Below are 17,946 nucleotides of genomic sequence, written 5' to 3'. Positions count from 1 at the left end.
GATGCTGAAAAAGCATTTGACAAAATTCAGCATCCTTTCATGCTTAAAGTCTTGGAAAGAACAGGAATTCAAGGCCCATACCTAAACATAGTAAAAACAATATACAGCAAACCTGTAGCCAGCATCAATCTAAATGGAGAGAAACTTGAAGCAATCCCACTAAAATCAGGGACTAGACAGGGCTGCCCCCTTTCTCCTTATCTTTTCAATATTGTACTTGAAGTACTAGCTCGGGCAATTCGACAATATAAGGAGGTCAAAGGGATACGAATTGGAAAGGAAAAAGTCAAACTATCATTATTTGCAGATGACATGATAGTCTACCTAAGTGACCCAAAAAACTCCACTAGAGAACTCCTAAAGCTGATAAACAACTTCAGCAAAGTGGCAGGTTATAAAATCAACTCAAGCAAATCAGTGGCCTTCCTATACTCAAAGGATAAGCAGGCTGAGAAAGAAATTAGGGAAATGACCCCCTTCACAATAGCCACAAACAGTATAAAGTATCTTGGGGTGATTCTTACCAAACATGTGAAAGATCTGTATGACAAGAACTTCAAGACTCTGAAGAAGGAAATGGAAGAAGACCTCAAAAAATGGGAACACCTCCCATGCTCATGGATCGGTAGAATCAATATAGTTAAAATGGCCATTTTGCCAAAAGCAATATACAGATTCAATGCAATACCCATCAAAATCCCAACTCAATTCTTCACAGAGTTAGAAAGAGCAATTATCAAATTCATCAGGAAAAACAAAAAACCCAGGATAGCTAAAACTATTCTCAGCAACAAAAGAAATTCTGGGGAAATCAATATCCCTGACCTCAAGCAATACTACAGAGCAATAGTGTTAAAACTGCATGGTATTGGTACAGTGACAGGCAGGAGGATCAATGGAACAGGATTGAAGATCCAGAAATGAACCCACACACCTATGGCCACTTGATCCTTGTCAAAGAGGCTGAAAACATCCCATGGAAAAAAAATTGCCTTTTCAACAAATGGTGCTGGTTCAACTGGAGGTCAGCATGCAGAAGAATGCGAATTGATCTATCCTTGTCTCCTTATACTAAGCTCAAATCCAAATGGATCAAGGACCTCCACATAAAGCCAGACACTCTGAAGCTAATAGAAAAGAAACTGGGGAAAACCCTTGAGGACATCAGTACAGGGAGAAAGTTTCTGAACAGAACACCAATAGCATATGCTCTAAGATCAAGAATTGACAAATGGGACTTCATAAAATTACAACGCTTCTGTAAGGCAAAGGACACCATCAAGAGGACAAATCGGCAACCAACAAATTGGGAAAAGATCTTCACCAATCCTACATCAGATAGAGGGCTAATATCCAATATATATAAAGAACTCAAGAAGTTAGACTCCAGAAAACCAAACAACCCTATTAAAAATGGGGTACAGAGTTAAACAAAGAATTCTCACCTGAAGAACTTCGGATGGCAGAGAAGCATCTTAAAAAATGCTCAACTTCATTAGTCATTAGGGAAATGGAAATCAAAACAACCCTGAGATTTCACCTTACTCCAGTCAGAATGGCTAAAATTAAAAATTCAGGAGACAGCAGGTGTTGGAGAGGGTGTGGAGAAAGAGGAACACTCCTCCACTGCTGGTGGGGTTGCAAATTGGTACAACCACTCTGGAAATCAGTCTGGCGGTTCCTCTGAAAACTGGGCACCTCACTTCCAGAAGATCCTGCTATACCACCCCTGGGCATATACCCAGAGGATTCCCCACCATGTAATAAGGATACATGCTCTACTATGTTCATAGCAGCCCTATTTATAATTGCCAGATGCTGGAAAGAACCCAGGTATCCCTCAACAGAAGAGTGGATGCAAAAAATGTGGTATATCTACACAATGGAGTACTATTCAGCCATTAGAAACAATGAATTCATGAAATTCTTAGGCAAATGGATGGAGCTAGAGAACATCATTCTAAGTGAGGTAACCCTGACTCAAAAGGTGAATCATGGTATGCACTCACTAATAAGTGGATATTAACCTAGAAAACTGGAATACCCAAAACATAATCCACACATCAAATGAGGTACAAGAAGAAAGGAGGAGTGGCCCCTTGTTCTGGAAAGACTCAGTGAAGCAGTATTCGGCAAAACCAGAACGGGGAAGTGGGAAGGGGTGGGTGGGAGGACAGGGGGAGAGAAGGGGGCTTACGGGACTTTCAGGGAGTGGGGGGCTAGAAAAGGGGAAATCATTTGAAATGGAAATAAAAAATATATTGAATAAAAAAATGAAAAAAAAAAGAATTATGGAACAGTATGTATAAAATGTATTATTACTGTACATAAAATTCATTATAGTTGATAAAATAATTTTCATCTAAAAATATGCTTTTCCTCTTATTCTTAAATATATGTGTAACAATCACTAGGTATTTGCCCACCATTTTGAATAGATTTCAGCAGATGAATGAAGAAGTATTGTCTTGTAGTGATACTATATAGACAAGTACATATTTTCTTTTTTTCTTTCTTTCTTTCTTTCTTTCTTTCTTTTTTTATTTTATTTTATTTTTATTTTTTTTTTATTTTTTTGATTTTTAGAAACGGGGTTTCTCAGTATAGCCCTGACTGTCCTGGAACTCACTCTGTAGACTAGGCTGGCGTCGAACTCAGAAATCTTCCTGCCTCTGTCTCCTATGTGCTGGAATTACAGGCAAGTGCCATCACTGCCCAACTCTTAATTTTTAATAATGTTCAAATAAGAATTGTTAAAATTAGCGGGAGGTGGTGGTGCATGTCTTTAATCCCAGCACTCTGGGAGACAGAGGCAGGCAGATTTCTGAGTTTAAGGCCAGCCTGGTCTACAGAGTGAGTTCCAGGACAGCCAGGGCTATACAGAGAAACCCTGTCTCGAAACTACCAAAAAAAAAAAAAAAAAAAAAAAAGGAATGAAAGAAAAAAAGAAAGAAAGAAAGAAAGAAAGAAAGAAAGAAAGAAAGATAGAAAGATAGATAGAAAGAAATATTAAGGTAATGTAAAAAAAAAAGTAAGAGAACAAAATGCAGAATGCAGATGCAAAGAGGAAAATGGAAGTAGCTTCAAAGAGAGCAGAAAGAACAGGCAGGCTTCTTTACCATGGGATAGAATAAGTCTTTTCTTAATAAGAAGGCTGGGTTAGTATTAAAAAAGAGAACCTTACAGACTTGGATTTCATTCACTTAGCAATAAAATGTAGGAAGCTTTTTCTTTCTCTTTGCAATAAAGTTTGGAACTTAATTTTCATCCAGAATTAGTGAGTCCCTTCTATACTGGTACTTGGTGCTTAGTCTTTTGCTCCATATACAAATGCAAGTATGGATGTATGTGTGTGTAAGTATGTAATTATGAGATAAGTATGTAGTTCAACCCAACTGATTTGAATGGTGATGTATGAATATGCAAACATGAATTTATATATGAATTTATGTTTTGATTTTATAAAAGTGTTTTCTTCTGTGGATGTCACTCTTTTTCCTGATTCAAAGAAGTTTATTGCTCCCAACCCTTCCTATCCTGACATGCAAGTGGCATGTAGACAAGAAGAAAGGGGCTCTAGCAATTCATCCTTTACATAATTACCTGCTGCTTTATGATGAAGAGCTAAACAACAGGGAATGCAGTTTCTGGCCTCAAAAGAACTCCAGCAGGTCAGCTACAGTAGCAATGTGACTTAGGCTAAAGATAAGGAAATGTTTTCTTATTAAACAGTAGCCATAAATATCTCCCAAGTACAAGTCTTACCCTAAAATGACATTCTTCCCATTCTGCTACCTCAAGAGGAACCAAGAAAAGAAGAACAGATGGGACTGGCAAACTGGCACTGCTAATGTTTCCTGTCCAAGTCATTCCAGGTCACTTGAGGTTCTAACTTCTGTTGAGAGGATCCCTGCAATTATCAGATAGGAAAGCAAACCCTGGTAACACTTAATAATGGAAACCCAGTGCAGATTGACTTTGTCAATCTAGATCACACTGGGAGAATCTAATACCAGGGTAATATTTGCCAGGATACTTAGTATGCAATAGAGCTTGGGAAAGATTTAAAGGCAACAATGAGTCCAATCAGTCTACTTCTAGGTATATAATAAAGCTTTAAGTGTGATTACATAGAAACTCTTCTACAAAGCACCTGTGATAAAGAGGGTGTTTTCTAAAGCTGAAAGACCTAGCATTTATTGTGGCCACATCTTGAATTATCTAAAATCCAAAGACTTGGGTACTCTGTGGGATTTTTCTTAATTTTATTTTTGGACCTGAGAAAAATCTTAATCTGGATCTCTCGAGGTGAAAAGATTCACTTTTAAATTAGGCCACAGCTTCTGATAGCAATCTACCAACACAAAGGATACTGAAGATGGCAGATCTTTCACTTTTTCTGTTTGTCCTACCTCTAGATAGCAAGTTCATTTTATTTATATTATTTTATTGTTTTGCTGCATTAGAGCCTATCTCGTTGAAATTCAGGTATATGCTGAAGACCAGCTGAGACATTTATCCACATGGTCTGAACAACTACTGGATTCTTCAACTTTCCATTGGTCGAAAGCCAGTTTTGGATTAGTTGAACCACGGCCTGAGAGCCATTCTAATAAATACTTTTATTACATTGTAGAGAGAGACTCATTTTATCATTTTGTTCACCAGGAGAACCTTTACTAATGCAGCTGTGAGTTTGTTGTTGTTGTTTGTTTTCAGACCCACTGAGGAAGAGATGCTGGTTAACAATAGTGCTCCACAGTGTTTTCCATGTGTTGCCTTCTTTGCTCTGAGGGTTGTCTCAGAACTATCAGGTGAAAAGTACTTGCTGTTTACGTGAACCCAGCCTGAAGGCAATAAACAATATCTTGTTACTGACAATCTCTCTTTAGTTGGTATATTGTGGGACCCGATCCAGTTGTGGGACACATTGACAACTCCACTAAATGTTGAGTGATGGATATGGAAGCTATCCAGCCTGATGCCCGGCCAGGAAGGGTAAGTGCCTGCTGAGTGCTGTGACTAGAGCTCAGGTGAGGTCCAAATTAGTAAAGAGCTCAGCACTGGATCTCTGCCCACAAGGGGAGAAGCAGGTGACTTAACAGCAGGGGCCTGGAGATATGGGTTCTTCTAGGGCTCGGTGGGAGGGCACACAGGTAGAGTATTGGAGGGAAGGCACTAGTGCTACTGAGATGTAAATCTGCAGATCTGGAAAAGGATTGGTTTCAGGCTGGAACCACTGAATAACTTTCTCTTCAGTGCAGTCTAACCCTAAGGGTAGTGCTCCTGTCACTCAAGACTCATTAGCCAATCAAAACCTCCACACGGCCCTGTCAGTCATTAGAGGAGGAGGCTCTTCCGGTTCCCAAGACTGAGATTTCCTCTCTGTAACAGAGTTGGCATGATTTGTCCCGTGTGTTCTGTTCTGAATGTGTCTTCTGGGTGCTGAGAGGGAGCTTAGACAAGCTCAAAACTTCAGACATGCTAAGTGCAGGGTCATCTCTTATAAAGGGGAGGAACAAGAAGCTCAAAACTGCAGACATGGTAAGTGCAGGGTCATCTCTCATAAAGGGGAGGAACAAACAGCTTAGCAAAGGGTGCACGTGTAGTGGGTCTTCCCAGCAGCTGGATTGTAAGCAGCACCCAGAGCTATGGCTGCCTGTGAGGTCCTATGTGGTTCTAGTCTCTCCTTTAATCCATAGATGGTGTTTGAATAACATTATTATGTAGTCTGCGTCTGCATCCATAATAAACTTTTGGAGCTTGTGTGTAGAAAAATCTTTGCAAAATGCCAAACCCAAGAGCCCTCATTTCTTTATTATCTTCTAGAAGTTCTGCCCTTAGCATTTAATGTGTTGGTGTAAGATCTGTTTGTAGTCCTTAATAGCTGAGTATTATTCCACTGTGTAAATGAACCACATTTTGTCTTTCCATTTTTCTGTCATGGGACTTGTAGGTTGTTTCCAGTTTCTGACTCTCACAAAGAAGACCGCCATGAACATAGTCATGGAACGTGGTCCCCTCTGACATGGTGGGGCATCTTTTGGCTATATTCCCAAGAATGGTATTTCTGGATCTTCAGGTAGATCTGTTTCCAATTTTCTGAGGAACCTCCAGACTGATTTCCAGGGTGTTTGAACCTGTTTGCAATCCCACCAGCAATGGAGGAGTGTTCCGCTTTCTCCACATCCTTGCCAACAACTGTTTTTACCTGAGGTTTTGATCTTAGCCATTATGATTGGTGTTAGGTGTAATCTCAGGGTTGTTTTGATTTGCATTCATTGGTCACTAAGGACTTTGAACATTTATTTAGGTGCATCTCAGTCATTGAAGTTTCCTCTGTTTGTGAATTCTGTTTAGTTCTATATACCATTTTTTGATTGGTTTGTTTGGTTTTCTGGTTAGCTTCTTGAGTTCATATATATTTTGTATATTAGTCCTCTATCAGATGTGGGGTTAGTGAACATTTATTTTCCACTCTGTAGGTTGTCAATTTGTCTTATTGATTAGTCCTTGGCCTTAGAGAAGCTTTCCAGTTTCATGAGGTCTCATTTATTAATTCTTGGTCTTAGAGCATGAGCCATTTGAGTTCTGTTTAGGAAATTTCTCCTGTGCCAATAAGTTCACCTTCCCTCTTTCTCTTCTATTAGATTGAGTATACCTGGTTTTATTTTGAGGTCCTTGATCCACTTGGACTTGAGCTTTGTATAGGGAAATAAGAATGGATCAATTTGCATCATTATACCTTTTGACTGCCAGTTGACCCAGCACCATTTGTTGAAAGTGCAGTGTTTTTTCTGCTGGATGCTTTTAGCTCCTTTGTCAAAGATCAAGTGACCATAGGTGTATGGGTTCATTTCTGGGTCTTCAATTCCATTCCATTGATTTTCCTGCCTGTCTCTGTACCAATACCATACAGCTTTTATCACTATTGCTCGGTAGTTGATCTTGAGGTCAGGGATGGTGATTCTGCCAGAAGTTCTTTTATTGTTGAGAATACTTTTCCCAGTCCTGGAGTTTGGGTTATTCGACATAAATTTGGGATTGCTCTTTCTAACTTTAAGAAACATTGAGTTGGAATTTTGATGGGGATTGCATTGAATCTGTAGACTGCTTTAGGCAAGATGCCCATTTTTACTTTATTATCACTGCCAATCCATGAGCATGGGAGATGTTTCCATCTTCTGAGATCTTCATCATTTTCTTACTTTAGAGATTTGAAGTTCTTGTCATACAGATGTTTCACTTGCTTGGTTAGAGTCACACCAAGGTATTTTATATCATTTGTGACTATTGTGAAGGGTGTCATTTCCCTAATTTCTTTTTCAGCCTCTTTATTCTTTGAGTATAGCAAGGCTACTGATTTGCTTGAGTTAATTTTATATCCAGCCACATTTCTGAACTTGTTTATCAGGTTTAGAAGTTCTCTGGTGGAATTTGTGGGGTCACTTAAGTGTACTATCATATCATCTGCAAATAGTGATATTGTGATTTCTTCCTTTCCAATTTGAATTCCAATGACCTCCTTTTGTCATCTAATTGCTCTGTCTAGGACTTCCAGTACTATAGTGAATAGGAAGGGAGAGAGTGGACAGCTTTGCCTAGTCCCTGATTGCAGTGGGATTGTTTCAAGTTTCTCTCCTTTTATTTTGATGTTGGCTACTGGTTTGTTGTATATTGCTTTTAGTATGTTAAAGTATGGGCCTTGAATTCCTGGTCTTTCCAAGACTTTTATCATGAAGAGGTGTTGGGTGTTTTCAAATGAAGTGATATGTGGTATTTTTCTTTGAGTTTCTTTATGTAGTGGATTACATTGATAGATTTCCATATATTGAACCATCCCTGCATTCCTGGGATGAAGCCTACTTGATCATGGTGGATGAGCATTTTGATGTGTTCTTTGCTTTGGTTGGCAAGAATTTTATTGAGTATTTTTGCATCAATACTTATAAGGGAAATTGGTGTAAAGTTCTGTTTCTTGTTGGGTTTTGGAGTGGTTTAGGTATCAGAGTAATTGTGGTTTCAGTAAATGATTTGGGTAGTGTTCCTTGTGTTTTTATTTTATGGAATAGTTTGAAGAGTATTGGTTTTAAGTCATTATTATTATTATTATTATTATTATTATTATTTTGGTTTTTTGGTTTTTTGGATTTTTTTTTTTTTTGAGACAGGGATTCTCTGTATAGCACTGGCTGTCCTGAAGCTCACTCTGTAGACCAGGCTGTCCTGGAACTCAGAAATCCTCCTGCCCCTGCCTCCCGGAATCCTGGGATTACAGGCGTGGCACCCCACCACTAGTAGTTCAGTCTTCTTTTAAGGTCTGGTAAAACTACATTTAACCCATCTGGTCCTGAGCTTCTTTTGGTTGGGAAACTATTAATACCTGCTTCAATTTTTTTTTTACTTGATTTGGTTTTTTTTGAGACAGGGTTTCTCTGTATATATAGCCCTGCCTGTCCTGGAGCTCACTCTGTAGACCAGGCTGGCCTCGAACTCAGATCTCCCTGCCTGCCTCTGCCTCCCAGAGTGCTGGGATTATAGGCATGCACTATTTCTTTAGGGGTTATGGGATTGTTTGGATCATTTATCTCATCCTGATTTAACTTTGGTACCTGGTATCTGTCTAGAAAATTGTCCATTTCATCTAGACATTCCACTTTTGTTGGGTATAGACTTTTGTAGTAGGATCTGATGATTTTTGGGATTTCTTCAGTATCTGTTTTTATGTCTCCCTTTTCATTTCTTATTTTGTTGATTTAGATACTGTCCCTGTGTCCTCGGTTAGTTTGGCTAAGGGTTTATCTATCTTGTTGGTTTTTTTAAAAGAACCAGCTCCTGGTTTGGTTGATTCTTTATATAGTTCTTTTTGTTTCTGCTTGGTTGATTTCATCCCCGAGTTTGATTATTTCCTGCCATCTACTCCTCTTGTGTGTATTTGCTTCTCTTCATTCTAGAGCCTTCAGCTTTGCTATTAAGCTGTTATTGTACTTTCTTTCCAGTTTCTTTGTGGAGGCACTCAGAGCTATGAGTTTTCCTCTTAGCACTGCTTTCATTGTGTCCCATAAGTTTGGGTATGTTGTGCCTTCCTTTTCATTCAATTCTAAAGAGTCTTTCTTTGTTGTTGTTGTTGTTTTGGTTTTGTCGAGACAGTGTTTCTCTGTATAACCTTGACTGTCCTATAACTCACTCTGTAGACCAGGCTGGCCTCGAACTCAGACCAGGCTGGCCTCGAACTCAGAAACCCACCTGCCTCTGCCTCCCAAGTGCTGGGATTAAAAGCATGTGCCACCACAGCCCAGCCTAAACAGTCCTTCCTTTCTTTTTCATTTCTTCCTTGACTGAGTTATAGTTGAGTAGAGTGTTAATCAGTTTCCATATGTATGTGGACTTTCTGTTGTTTTTGTTGTTAATGAAGACCAGCCTTAGTCGATGGTGATCTGATAGGGTGCATGGAATTATTTCAGTCTTCTTATATTTGCAGAGGTCTGTTTTGTGACCGAGTATATGGTCAGTTTTGGAAAAAGTACTGTAAGGTGCTGAGAAGTAGGTATATTCTTTTGTTTTAGGATAAAATGTTCTATAGATATCTGTTAAATCCATTTGGTTCATAACTTCTGTTTGTTTCACCGTTTCTCTATTTAGTTTGTGTTTTCCTGATCTGTCCATTGATGAGAGTGTGGTGTTGAAGTCTCCCACTATTATTGTGTGGGGCTCAATGTGAGCTTTGAGCTTTATTAAAGTTTCTTATATGAATGTGTGTTCCCTTGTTTTTGGAGAATATATGTTCAGAATTGAGAGTTCATCTTGGTAGATTTTTCCTTTGATTATGAAGTGTCCTTCTGTCTTTTTTGATTACTTTAGGTTGAAAGTTGATTTTATTCTCTATTAGGATAGCTACAGCAACTTTTTTCTTGGGACCATTTCTTAGGCAAATTGTTTTCTACCCTTTTACTCTGAGGTAGTGCCTCTTTCTGAGTGAGTTGGGTTTCCTGTATGCAGCAAAATGTTGGGTCCTGCTTATGTATCCAGTCTTTTAGTCTATGTCTTTTTATTGGAGAATTGATTCCATTGATATTAAGAGATATTAAGGAGAAATGATTGTTGCTTCGTTTTTTTTTTTTTTTTCTTTTTTTTTTTTTGTCCTTCAGTTTTTTGAGACAGGGTTTCTCTGTGTAAACCAGGCTGGCTTTGAACTCAGAAATCTGCTTGTCTCTGCCTCCCAAGTGCTGGAATTACAGGTGTGTGCCACCACCCCCAGTTCCTGTTACTTTCTTATTAGAGGTGGGGTTATGTTTGTGTGGTTCTCCTTTATTTTTGGTTGGTTAAAAGATTAAGTTCTTGCTTTTTCTGGTGTGTAGTTTCCCTGCTTTATTGGTGTTTTCCTTTCATTATTCTTTGAAGAGCTGGATTTGTGGAAAGATATTGTGTAAATGTGTTTTTGTCATGGAATTCCTTGGTTTCTACATGTATGGTAATTGAGAGATTAGCTCCGTATAGTAGCCTGGGTTTGCATTTGTGTTCCCTTAGTGTCTGTATGACACTCATCAAAAAGAAATGGGATGCCCAGGAACTTCAGGCTTTTATATGGTGAGAAGTCTGGTATAATTCTGATAAGTCTGCCTTTATATGTTAGTTGGCATTTTTCCCTTACTGCTTTTAATTTCTTTATTTGTTTAGTGCATTTGGTGTTTTGATTATTATATGACAGGAGGAATTTCTTTTCTGGTCCAGTCTATTTGGAATTCTGTAGGCTTCTTGTGTGTTCATAGGAATCTTTTTCTTGCCAGGCTGTGGTGGTGCATGCCTTTAATCCCAGCACTTGGGAGGCAGAGGCAGGCAGATTTCTGAGTTTGAGGCCAGCCTGGTCTACAGAGTGAGTTCCAGGACAGCCAGACCTATACAGAGAAACCCTGTCTCAAACAACAACAACAACAACAACAACAACAAGAATAACAACACAAATGAATCTCTTCCTTTAGGTTAGGGAAGTTTTGTTTTATTGTTCTTTTGTTTTTGTTTTGTTTTGTTTGTATTTTTTGTAGGTTTTTTTGTTTGTTTGTTTTGTGGTTTTTTGGATTTGGTTTTTTCCAGACAGGGCTTCTCTGTATAGCTCTGGCTGTCCTGGAACTCACTCTGTAGACAAGGATGGCCTCAAACTCAAATCCACCTGCCTCTGACTCCCAGGGTCCTGGGATTACAGGCGTGTGCCACGACCACCCAGCTTGGAAGTTTTCTTCTATAATTTTGTTGAAGATATGTACTGGCCCTTGAAAGTCTTCACTCTCCTCCATACCTATAATCCTTATGTTTGGTGTTCTCTGGACTTCTTGGATGTTTTGGCTCAGGAGCTTTTTGTATTCTGCATTTTCTTTGACTGTTGTTTCAATGCTTTCTATGGGATCTTCTGCATCTGAGATTCTCTCGTCTTTCTCTTTTTTTTTCTGTTTTTGATGCTTGCATCCATGACTCCTGACTTCATTCCTAGACTTTCTATGTCTAGAGTTGTTTCCCTTCATTATTTCTACCTCTACTTTTAGATCCTGGATATTTTTGTTCAATTCCTGCACCGGTTTTGTTGTCCTTTCCTGTAATTCTTTAAGGATATTTTTCCTGTTTACCTATGAATTTCTTTAAGAGTGTTATTTATGTCCTTCTTGAAGTCCTCTTTCAGCATCATGAGCTGTGATTTTAAACCCAAATCTTGCTTTTCTGGTATGTTGGGGTACTCAGGATTGCTGTTGTGGGAGGATTGGGTTCAGATGATGTGATGTTTCCTTGATTTCTGTTGCTAACATTCCTATGGTTGCCTTTTGCCATCTGGTTATCTCTGGTATTAGGTGGTCCTGTTGGCTCTGGCTGTTGCTTGTCCCTCCTGTGGGCCTGCGAGACTCGCTCAGCACCCCTGGGTGACCTGCTCTCCCCCAGCACAGAGTTCTGGCACTGCCCAGCTCCTGTGTGTAGGTGCGGCCCTGGCAGTCCCTGTCTCAGCTGTTTTGGCACTCTGGTGTTCCCTGTGCTACTGGTTATATACCTTTCTGCTCAGTGGCAGTAGAGAAGATCTGTTTTGTTTTTCAATTATTAGCAGATGAATTTAGAATGTAGTTTTGGTACATATAAGTATATGCTGGTATACGAACTTCACTGAATTTTGAAACGTGGTAGAGAGTATATTATGTTTCTCAAGATGTTATGTGTTGGTGTCATTTCTTGTATGTTCCATTGGATTGCACATGTGTGGCATGATTACTGCCTGTGCGGCTTGTTTTGAATTTTTTGAATGAATATGAATATTTTTTCTATATGCATGAATATGTTCATCTTGTGTGCCTGATGCTTACAGTATGAAGAAAATGGTCTCAGACCTCCTGAACTTGGTGCAGTGGACAGTTGTGCTCCTCCATATAAATATTGGCAATTTAATCCACTTATTTGGTAGACACAGAATACCTCTGGTGAGCCACGTCTCCTGCCCTATGTTGCTGATTCATGATTAATGTTATATAGCTAATTTTTTCATCAGTCCATTTGTAAATGTTTGAACATACATCACCTTGTGTCAAGATCTTATTAATTTTACTGTTGAACCTGGGTCACTTTAGATTTTTGGAAGAAGAATGCAGACTTGGAGTGAATGCATAATTATTTGTAAGAACTTAAGTGAAGACCTTTGAGTTCTTTTTATGTTTTTGTTTGATTGATTGATCAATTGATTGATTTTTGCAAGGGAGTTAGTGTCTCATTATGTACCTGTTGCTGTCCTGGAATAACTATTTTGTACCAGGCTGACATCCACCTCAATGGCATGTACCCGTGTCTGCCTCCTGTCTACTGGGATTAATACTGGCAGGCGTGAATACACCCAGCGTGCTCATAAGGGTTTTTTTGGTTAATATTTATTCATACAGTTTATCTGATGCGTGCTCAGCACTGTTGAAGTGTATGCTTGTGTGTCTGTATGTGTGTTAATTGGCATTCCATGTGGAAGGCTTTGTCCTACTCACAGGGTGCAGAAATGACAGGTGAACCTCATTCATTATTCACTTTCCTTCTAAAATGCCGTTATTATATTAGAGTATTTTTGTCATGGATCAAGTAGAGGAAATACCAGAATTATATGACTGTATTCTCAATAAAGTATACATTTACAATATTCTCAGCAATATATTCTTTAATGTCCACATGTATGCAATATTTTAGGGTATACTCACCTATGAAGATGTGCATGTGAACTTCACACAGGAAGAGTGGGCTTTGCTGGATCCTTCCCAGAAGAGTCTGTACAAAGATGTGATGGTAGAGACCTATGGGAATCTTACTGCTATAGGTAAGGCAGTAAATTTCCTTTGATCTTTTGAAATGTAGAGACAACTCTTACTTTGTTATTATTATTTCTTTCTGTAATTTCAGTTGAAAATAATGAAGAATGAGGGCAGTAAACAGTCATGGTTCTAAAGTTCAATGAATTTAGTAACTTAAATTTTGTGTAACTTCCAGTAATGTAATATACACTCTCTGGAACTACATTTTAGGCTACGTTTGGGAAGATGATAATATTGAAGAATTCTTTCAAAGATCTAGAAGATATGAAAGGTAAGATTCATGTGCAACCTGATAAGAATATGTTTCCTAAGAACTTTTATTACATCCTCAAAAATTCAAAGGAAAGCAAGATGGTTAAAAAAATGACTTTAGGTTATAGATGATAATTAAATTCTTACAAAATCATGTACAACAACGTCAGGAATCTAATTTATGTTTGCAAGGCACTCCTTTAAGTACAAAGACAAGGAAATAATGCCTTAACACATCTCACCATTTGAATCTCAGCCCAATAGAGTTATGCTGTAGAATTAATCTCCTACCACATAGATATTACCAAAGATACGTCGAATAGGCAGAAAGTTTATATCCCAAAACCTCTAATAAACATATATTCATACTAAACCTGGTGACAATCATATAATTTTTAATAATGTTGCCAGATTTTGTGAGATGGACAGTTTATGACAGTCAATAAAGCTGTTGTGGAGAAACTTTAATCCCTATATTACTCATTTTTTTAATAGGAATGTCATTAGTTATAATGGATACAAGCCACGTGAACATATGTATATTGAAAGAGGCAACAACCCCTCACTCTCCTGTACTATTAGAAGATATGCAATGCTCCCCACATTGAGTAGACTTCTAAATGTGCTAGAAATTTAAAAATATTTAGTTTTCCTAATTAATAGGGGTATTTAAAATAATCACTCTGTAAAATATCACAATGAGTACTAGGAATGCAAATTCTTCTGTTTCCCTTGGTTGACTTTGCAAATGTAGTATTACTCACACAATAGCAAACTTTATGAATGAAGTCAGGGTAGTAAAGTTCTGAGTTCTTCCTGTTCTCTTCAAATATGTGAATAAACTCCTATAGGAAAAGGTGCTATAAATGTGAGCCATGTCATCAATGTCCTTCCCTTCCCATGTGCCTTCAAAGATGCAAAAGAACCCACAATGAAGGGGAACTCCATGGATGTAAACAAAGTGGCAATACATTGAGATCAAGTTGTCCTTGACAATTAGTCCAAATTGTAAACCTTATTCACACAGATGAAAAGATTTATATATGTTTAGAATGTGAGAAATCTTTCACATGTGCCAATTGTCTTTGCAGGCATGAAAGAAGTCATACTGAAGAGCAACCCTCTGAGATTTTTCAGCATGGGCAAGCCTTTTCATTTCAGAGTCATAACCTACGACAAGAAAGAATTCATACTGGAGAGAAACCCTATGAAGGTGTCCAACATTTTGAAGCCTTTGCATATCACAGTAGTCTCCAAATACATAAAACAAGAGTTGATGGAGAGAAAACCTATGAGTGTAACCATTGTGGTAAAGATTTTGTATCTTACAGCTATCTTCAAACCCATCAAAGAGTACATACTAGACGGAAAGGTTTTGAATGTAACCACTGTGGTAAAGCCTTTTCAAAAAACAGTAATCTCCAAAGACATAAAAGAACACATACTGGAGAGAAGCGTTATGAATGTAGCCAATGTGGCAAACACTTCTCATATCCATATGGTTTGTTATATCACAAAAGTTTACACACAGGAGAGAAACCCCATGTGTGTCATCAGTGTGGTAAAGCCTTTATATCTAAAAGTCATCTTCAAATACATAGAAGAACACATACTGGAGAGAAACCTTTTGAATGTAACCAGTGTGGTAAAGCCTTTACCCAAAATAGTAGTCTTCTAAAACATAAAAAAATACATACTGGAGAGAAACCTTTTCAGTGTAACCAATGTGGCAAAGCCTTTTCAAGAAACTATCATCTCCTAAGACATAAAATAATACATACTGGAGAGAAACCTTTTGAATGTAACCAATGTGGTAAAGCCTTTGCACAAAATAGTACTCTTATAACACATAAAAGAATACATACTGGAGAGAAACCTTTTGAATGTAACCAGTGTGGTAAAGCCTTTGTACAAAACTGTGAGCTCCAAATACATAAAAGAAAACATACTGGAGAGAAACCCTATGAATGTCATGAATGTGGTAAAACTTTTTCAAGTCCATCTGGATTCACATATCATAAAAGAAGACATAGTTCATACAGGAGAGAAATCCTTTCCATGAGCCCATGAATGCAATCAATATGGTTAATCCTTTTTGTCCTTGTTTTTAATAACTGCATTGTATTCCATTGTATAAATGAAACATTTTCTTTACTCATTTGTCTGCTGAGTGTCATCTGGATGATTTCCAGTTTCTGGTATTATAAATAAAGCTCCTTTGATCATAATGGTGTAGGTGTCCTGTGGTATGGTAGAACATAGGTTGGGTATATGCCCATGAGTTGTATGATTGTGTCCTGAGTAGAATTATTCCCAGTTTAAGAAACTTGCACATTTATTTCCAGAGTGGTTCTACAAATTTTCACTCCCACCAGCAATGGAGAAGTGTTCCCCTTGCTCCACATCCTTGCCAGCATGTGCTGTCCCTTGACTTTTTTATCTTAGCTGTTTTCATGGGTGTAAGGTGGAATATCAGCATCCTTTTATTTATTTATGTATTTATTTATTTTCAAGACAGGGTTTCTCTGTGTAGCCCTGGCTGTTCTGGAACTCACTCTGTAGACCAGGCTGGCCTCAAACTCAGAAATCCACCTGCCTCTGCCTCCCAGAGTGCTGGGATTAAAGGCGTGCACCACCACAGACAGGCTATCAGCATCCTTTTTATTTGCATTTCTCTGATGACTATGGATCCACGGGATGAATGACAAACAAACAATAGCCCGTTTTAACTTGTCATTTTGCTCAGTGCCTGGTCATGGCGATGACTCCCATGGCTAGAATTTTTTTCTTGTGGGAGCCGTGACATGCTGCACCCTAAAGATGGTACTGACTTCCTCCTTCTGCCTTCCCTATGGCGAGAGCACCCAGAGAAAAATAGCTCCTTATTTGGAGTAGCTTGCTGAGTTTCGGGCCTTCCGCATAACAATGACCTATCCAAACTACCCATGTGGCAAAGGATTGATTGGTTTGGGGTTAGTATATAGGGGCCACCCCAGCTCTCCCCAGTGTCTTCGGGCATTAGCTACAATTCTGTAAAGGTCTGAATAAACTGAAGAAGATCCTCAGTGTTGCGTCCTTCCTTGCTGGCGAGGGTGGTCGCGACATTTTCCCTCTGGGACTGAACACCTCTAAATCTGTCTTCAGCTTAGTTGCCCGTTCATTTTCAATGAAGCCAATTGTTCTTGCTGCCCAAGATGCTTTTGGAATGCCCCTCAATGCTCCACTTTTACTTTCCACCTACATTTTGGATGATCCCCTGCAGACTTCTAAGTCTGCCCATCTCTGTCCTCCTGGGTCATGGCAAATCTCTCTGTCCTAATGTACAGCTCTAAATGTCCAACCCCGTGCCCAGTCATTGGCTGTTGGCATCTTTATTGATGGGTCAAAAACCAAATGGTGATAAAGACCTTCAGCATTTGGACACAGATTCCTCATTAAATCAAAGCATTAGATCCAATCCCCTTTATAGACCAGATATTTTTCTTCATTTATTCAGTATATGTTCTACTCACTGCCCCCCCCCCCGCCCTTCCTGGTCATCACCCTCCCCAATCCTTACCCTATCCCCACATTTATTTCTTCTCTGAGTGTCTGTTGGCCCCTATGAGTATCCCCCACACTCGCACTTCAGGTCTCTGTAAGACTAGACAAGGCAGCTCAGCTACCAGACCACAATCTACAAACAGGTGATAGCTTTAGGATTACCCCTGCCACAGTTGTTTGAGACCAACATGAAGACCAAGCTGAACACCTCCTACGTTTGTTCATGGAGGCCTAGGTCCAGCCTGTGTATGCTCTTTTGTTGGTGGTTCAATCTAGAAGAGCCCCAAGTGTCCAGGTTTGTTGGTACAGCTCATCTTCATGTAGACTTCTATCTCCTTTCAGGCCCATAATCGTTCCCTCAATCCTTCCATAGGAGTCTCCAAGTTCCCTCCACTGTTTGGCTGTGGGCATCTGGATCCCTCTGAGTTGGTTACTGGGTAGAGACTCTCAGGAGACATGCTACATTGTACACCTAACACTCATTAATAGTATCAGGGATTTGCCCTCGCCTGTGCATTGCAAGTCAATTTGGGCTAATTATTGATTGACCTTTACTTCAGTCTCTGCTCCAACCCCCCCCTTGCGTTTTCTATGATTGGCTGCAAAGATGTTTGTTTTATACTTGGGATCACCAAAACACTTTAAAAGTTTTGTATTATCACTGGCTTTAAAATATGTCTTTCTTTTCCTAAGGTCTGTTCAAGCTACCAGAGACTAATTTAAAAATATGTGTCCAGGATGACCTCAAACTTATGATCTTTGTTTTGTTTCCTTTAGCAGATCCAACTGGCATTCACCAACCATCTGCTGGAAGCAGATACATAGGGACACA

The 17,946-nt window shown here is 39.0% G+C and overlaps 2 protein-coding genes across 3 annotated transcripts in view; both read left to right on the top strand.

Annotated features, from left to right (window-relative positions):
* LOC127686031 (zinc finger protein 431-like) overlaps positions 1–17,946 on the top strand; it is a 252,177-nt gene that overhangs the window by 205,862 nt on the left and 28,369 nt on the right. The window lies entirely within an intron of this gene.
* LOC127686033 (zinc finger protein 120-like) lies at positions 5,410–15,777 on the top strand. 2 transcript variants are annotated; one of them, XM_052183845.1, is made up of 4 exons: positions 5,410–5,544; positions 13,198–13,324; positions 13,530–13,590; positions 14,663–15,777. In XM_052183845.1, the coding sequence occupies exons 1-4, from the start codon at positions 5,482–5,484 to the stop codon at positions 15,639–15,641; spliced, it is 1,230 nt and encodes a 409-aa protein (XP_052039805.1). In that variant the 5' UTR covers positions 5,410–5,481; the 3' UTR covers positions 15,642–15,777. The 2 variants fall into 2 exon arrangements, with proteins under 2 accessions (XP_052039805.1, XP_052039807.1); XM_052183847.1 differs by lacking the exon at positions 14,663–15,777 and having other exon boundaries at positions 13,530–13,594.

The sequence above is a fragment of the Apodemus sylvaticus genome, chromosome 5 (assembly GCF_947179515.1).
Source record: "Apodemus sylvaticus chromosome 5, mApoSyl1.1, whole genome shotgun sequence".
Taxonomy (NCBI): Eukaryota; Metazoa; Chordata; class Mammalia; order Rodentia; family Muridae; genus Apodemus; species Apodemus sylvaticus.
This window is presented reverse-complemented; position numbering and strand designations above follow the sequence as displayed.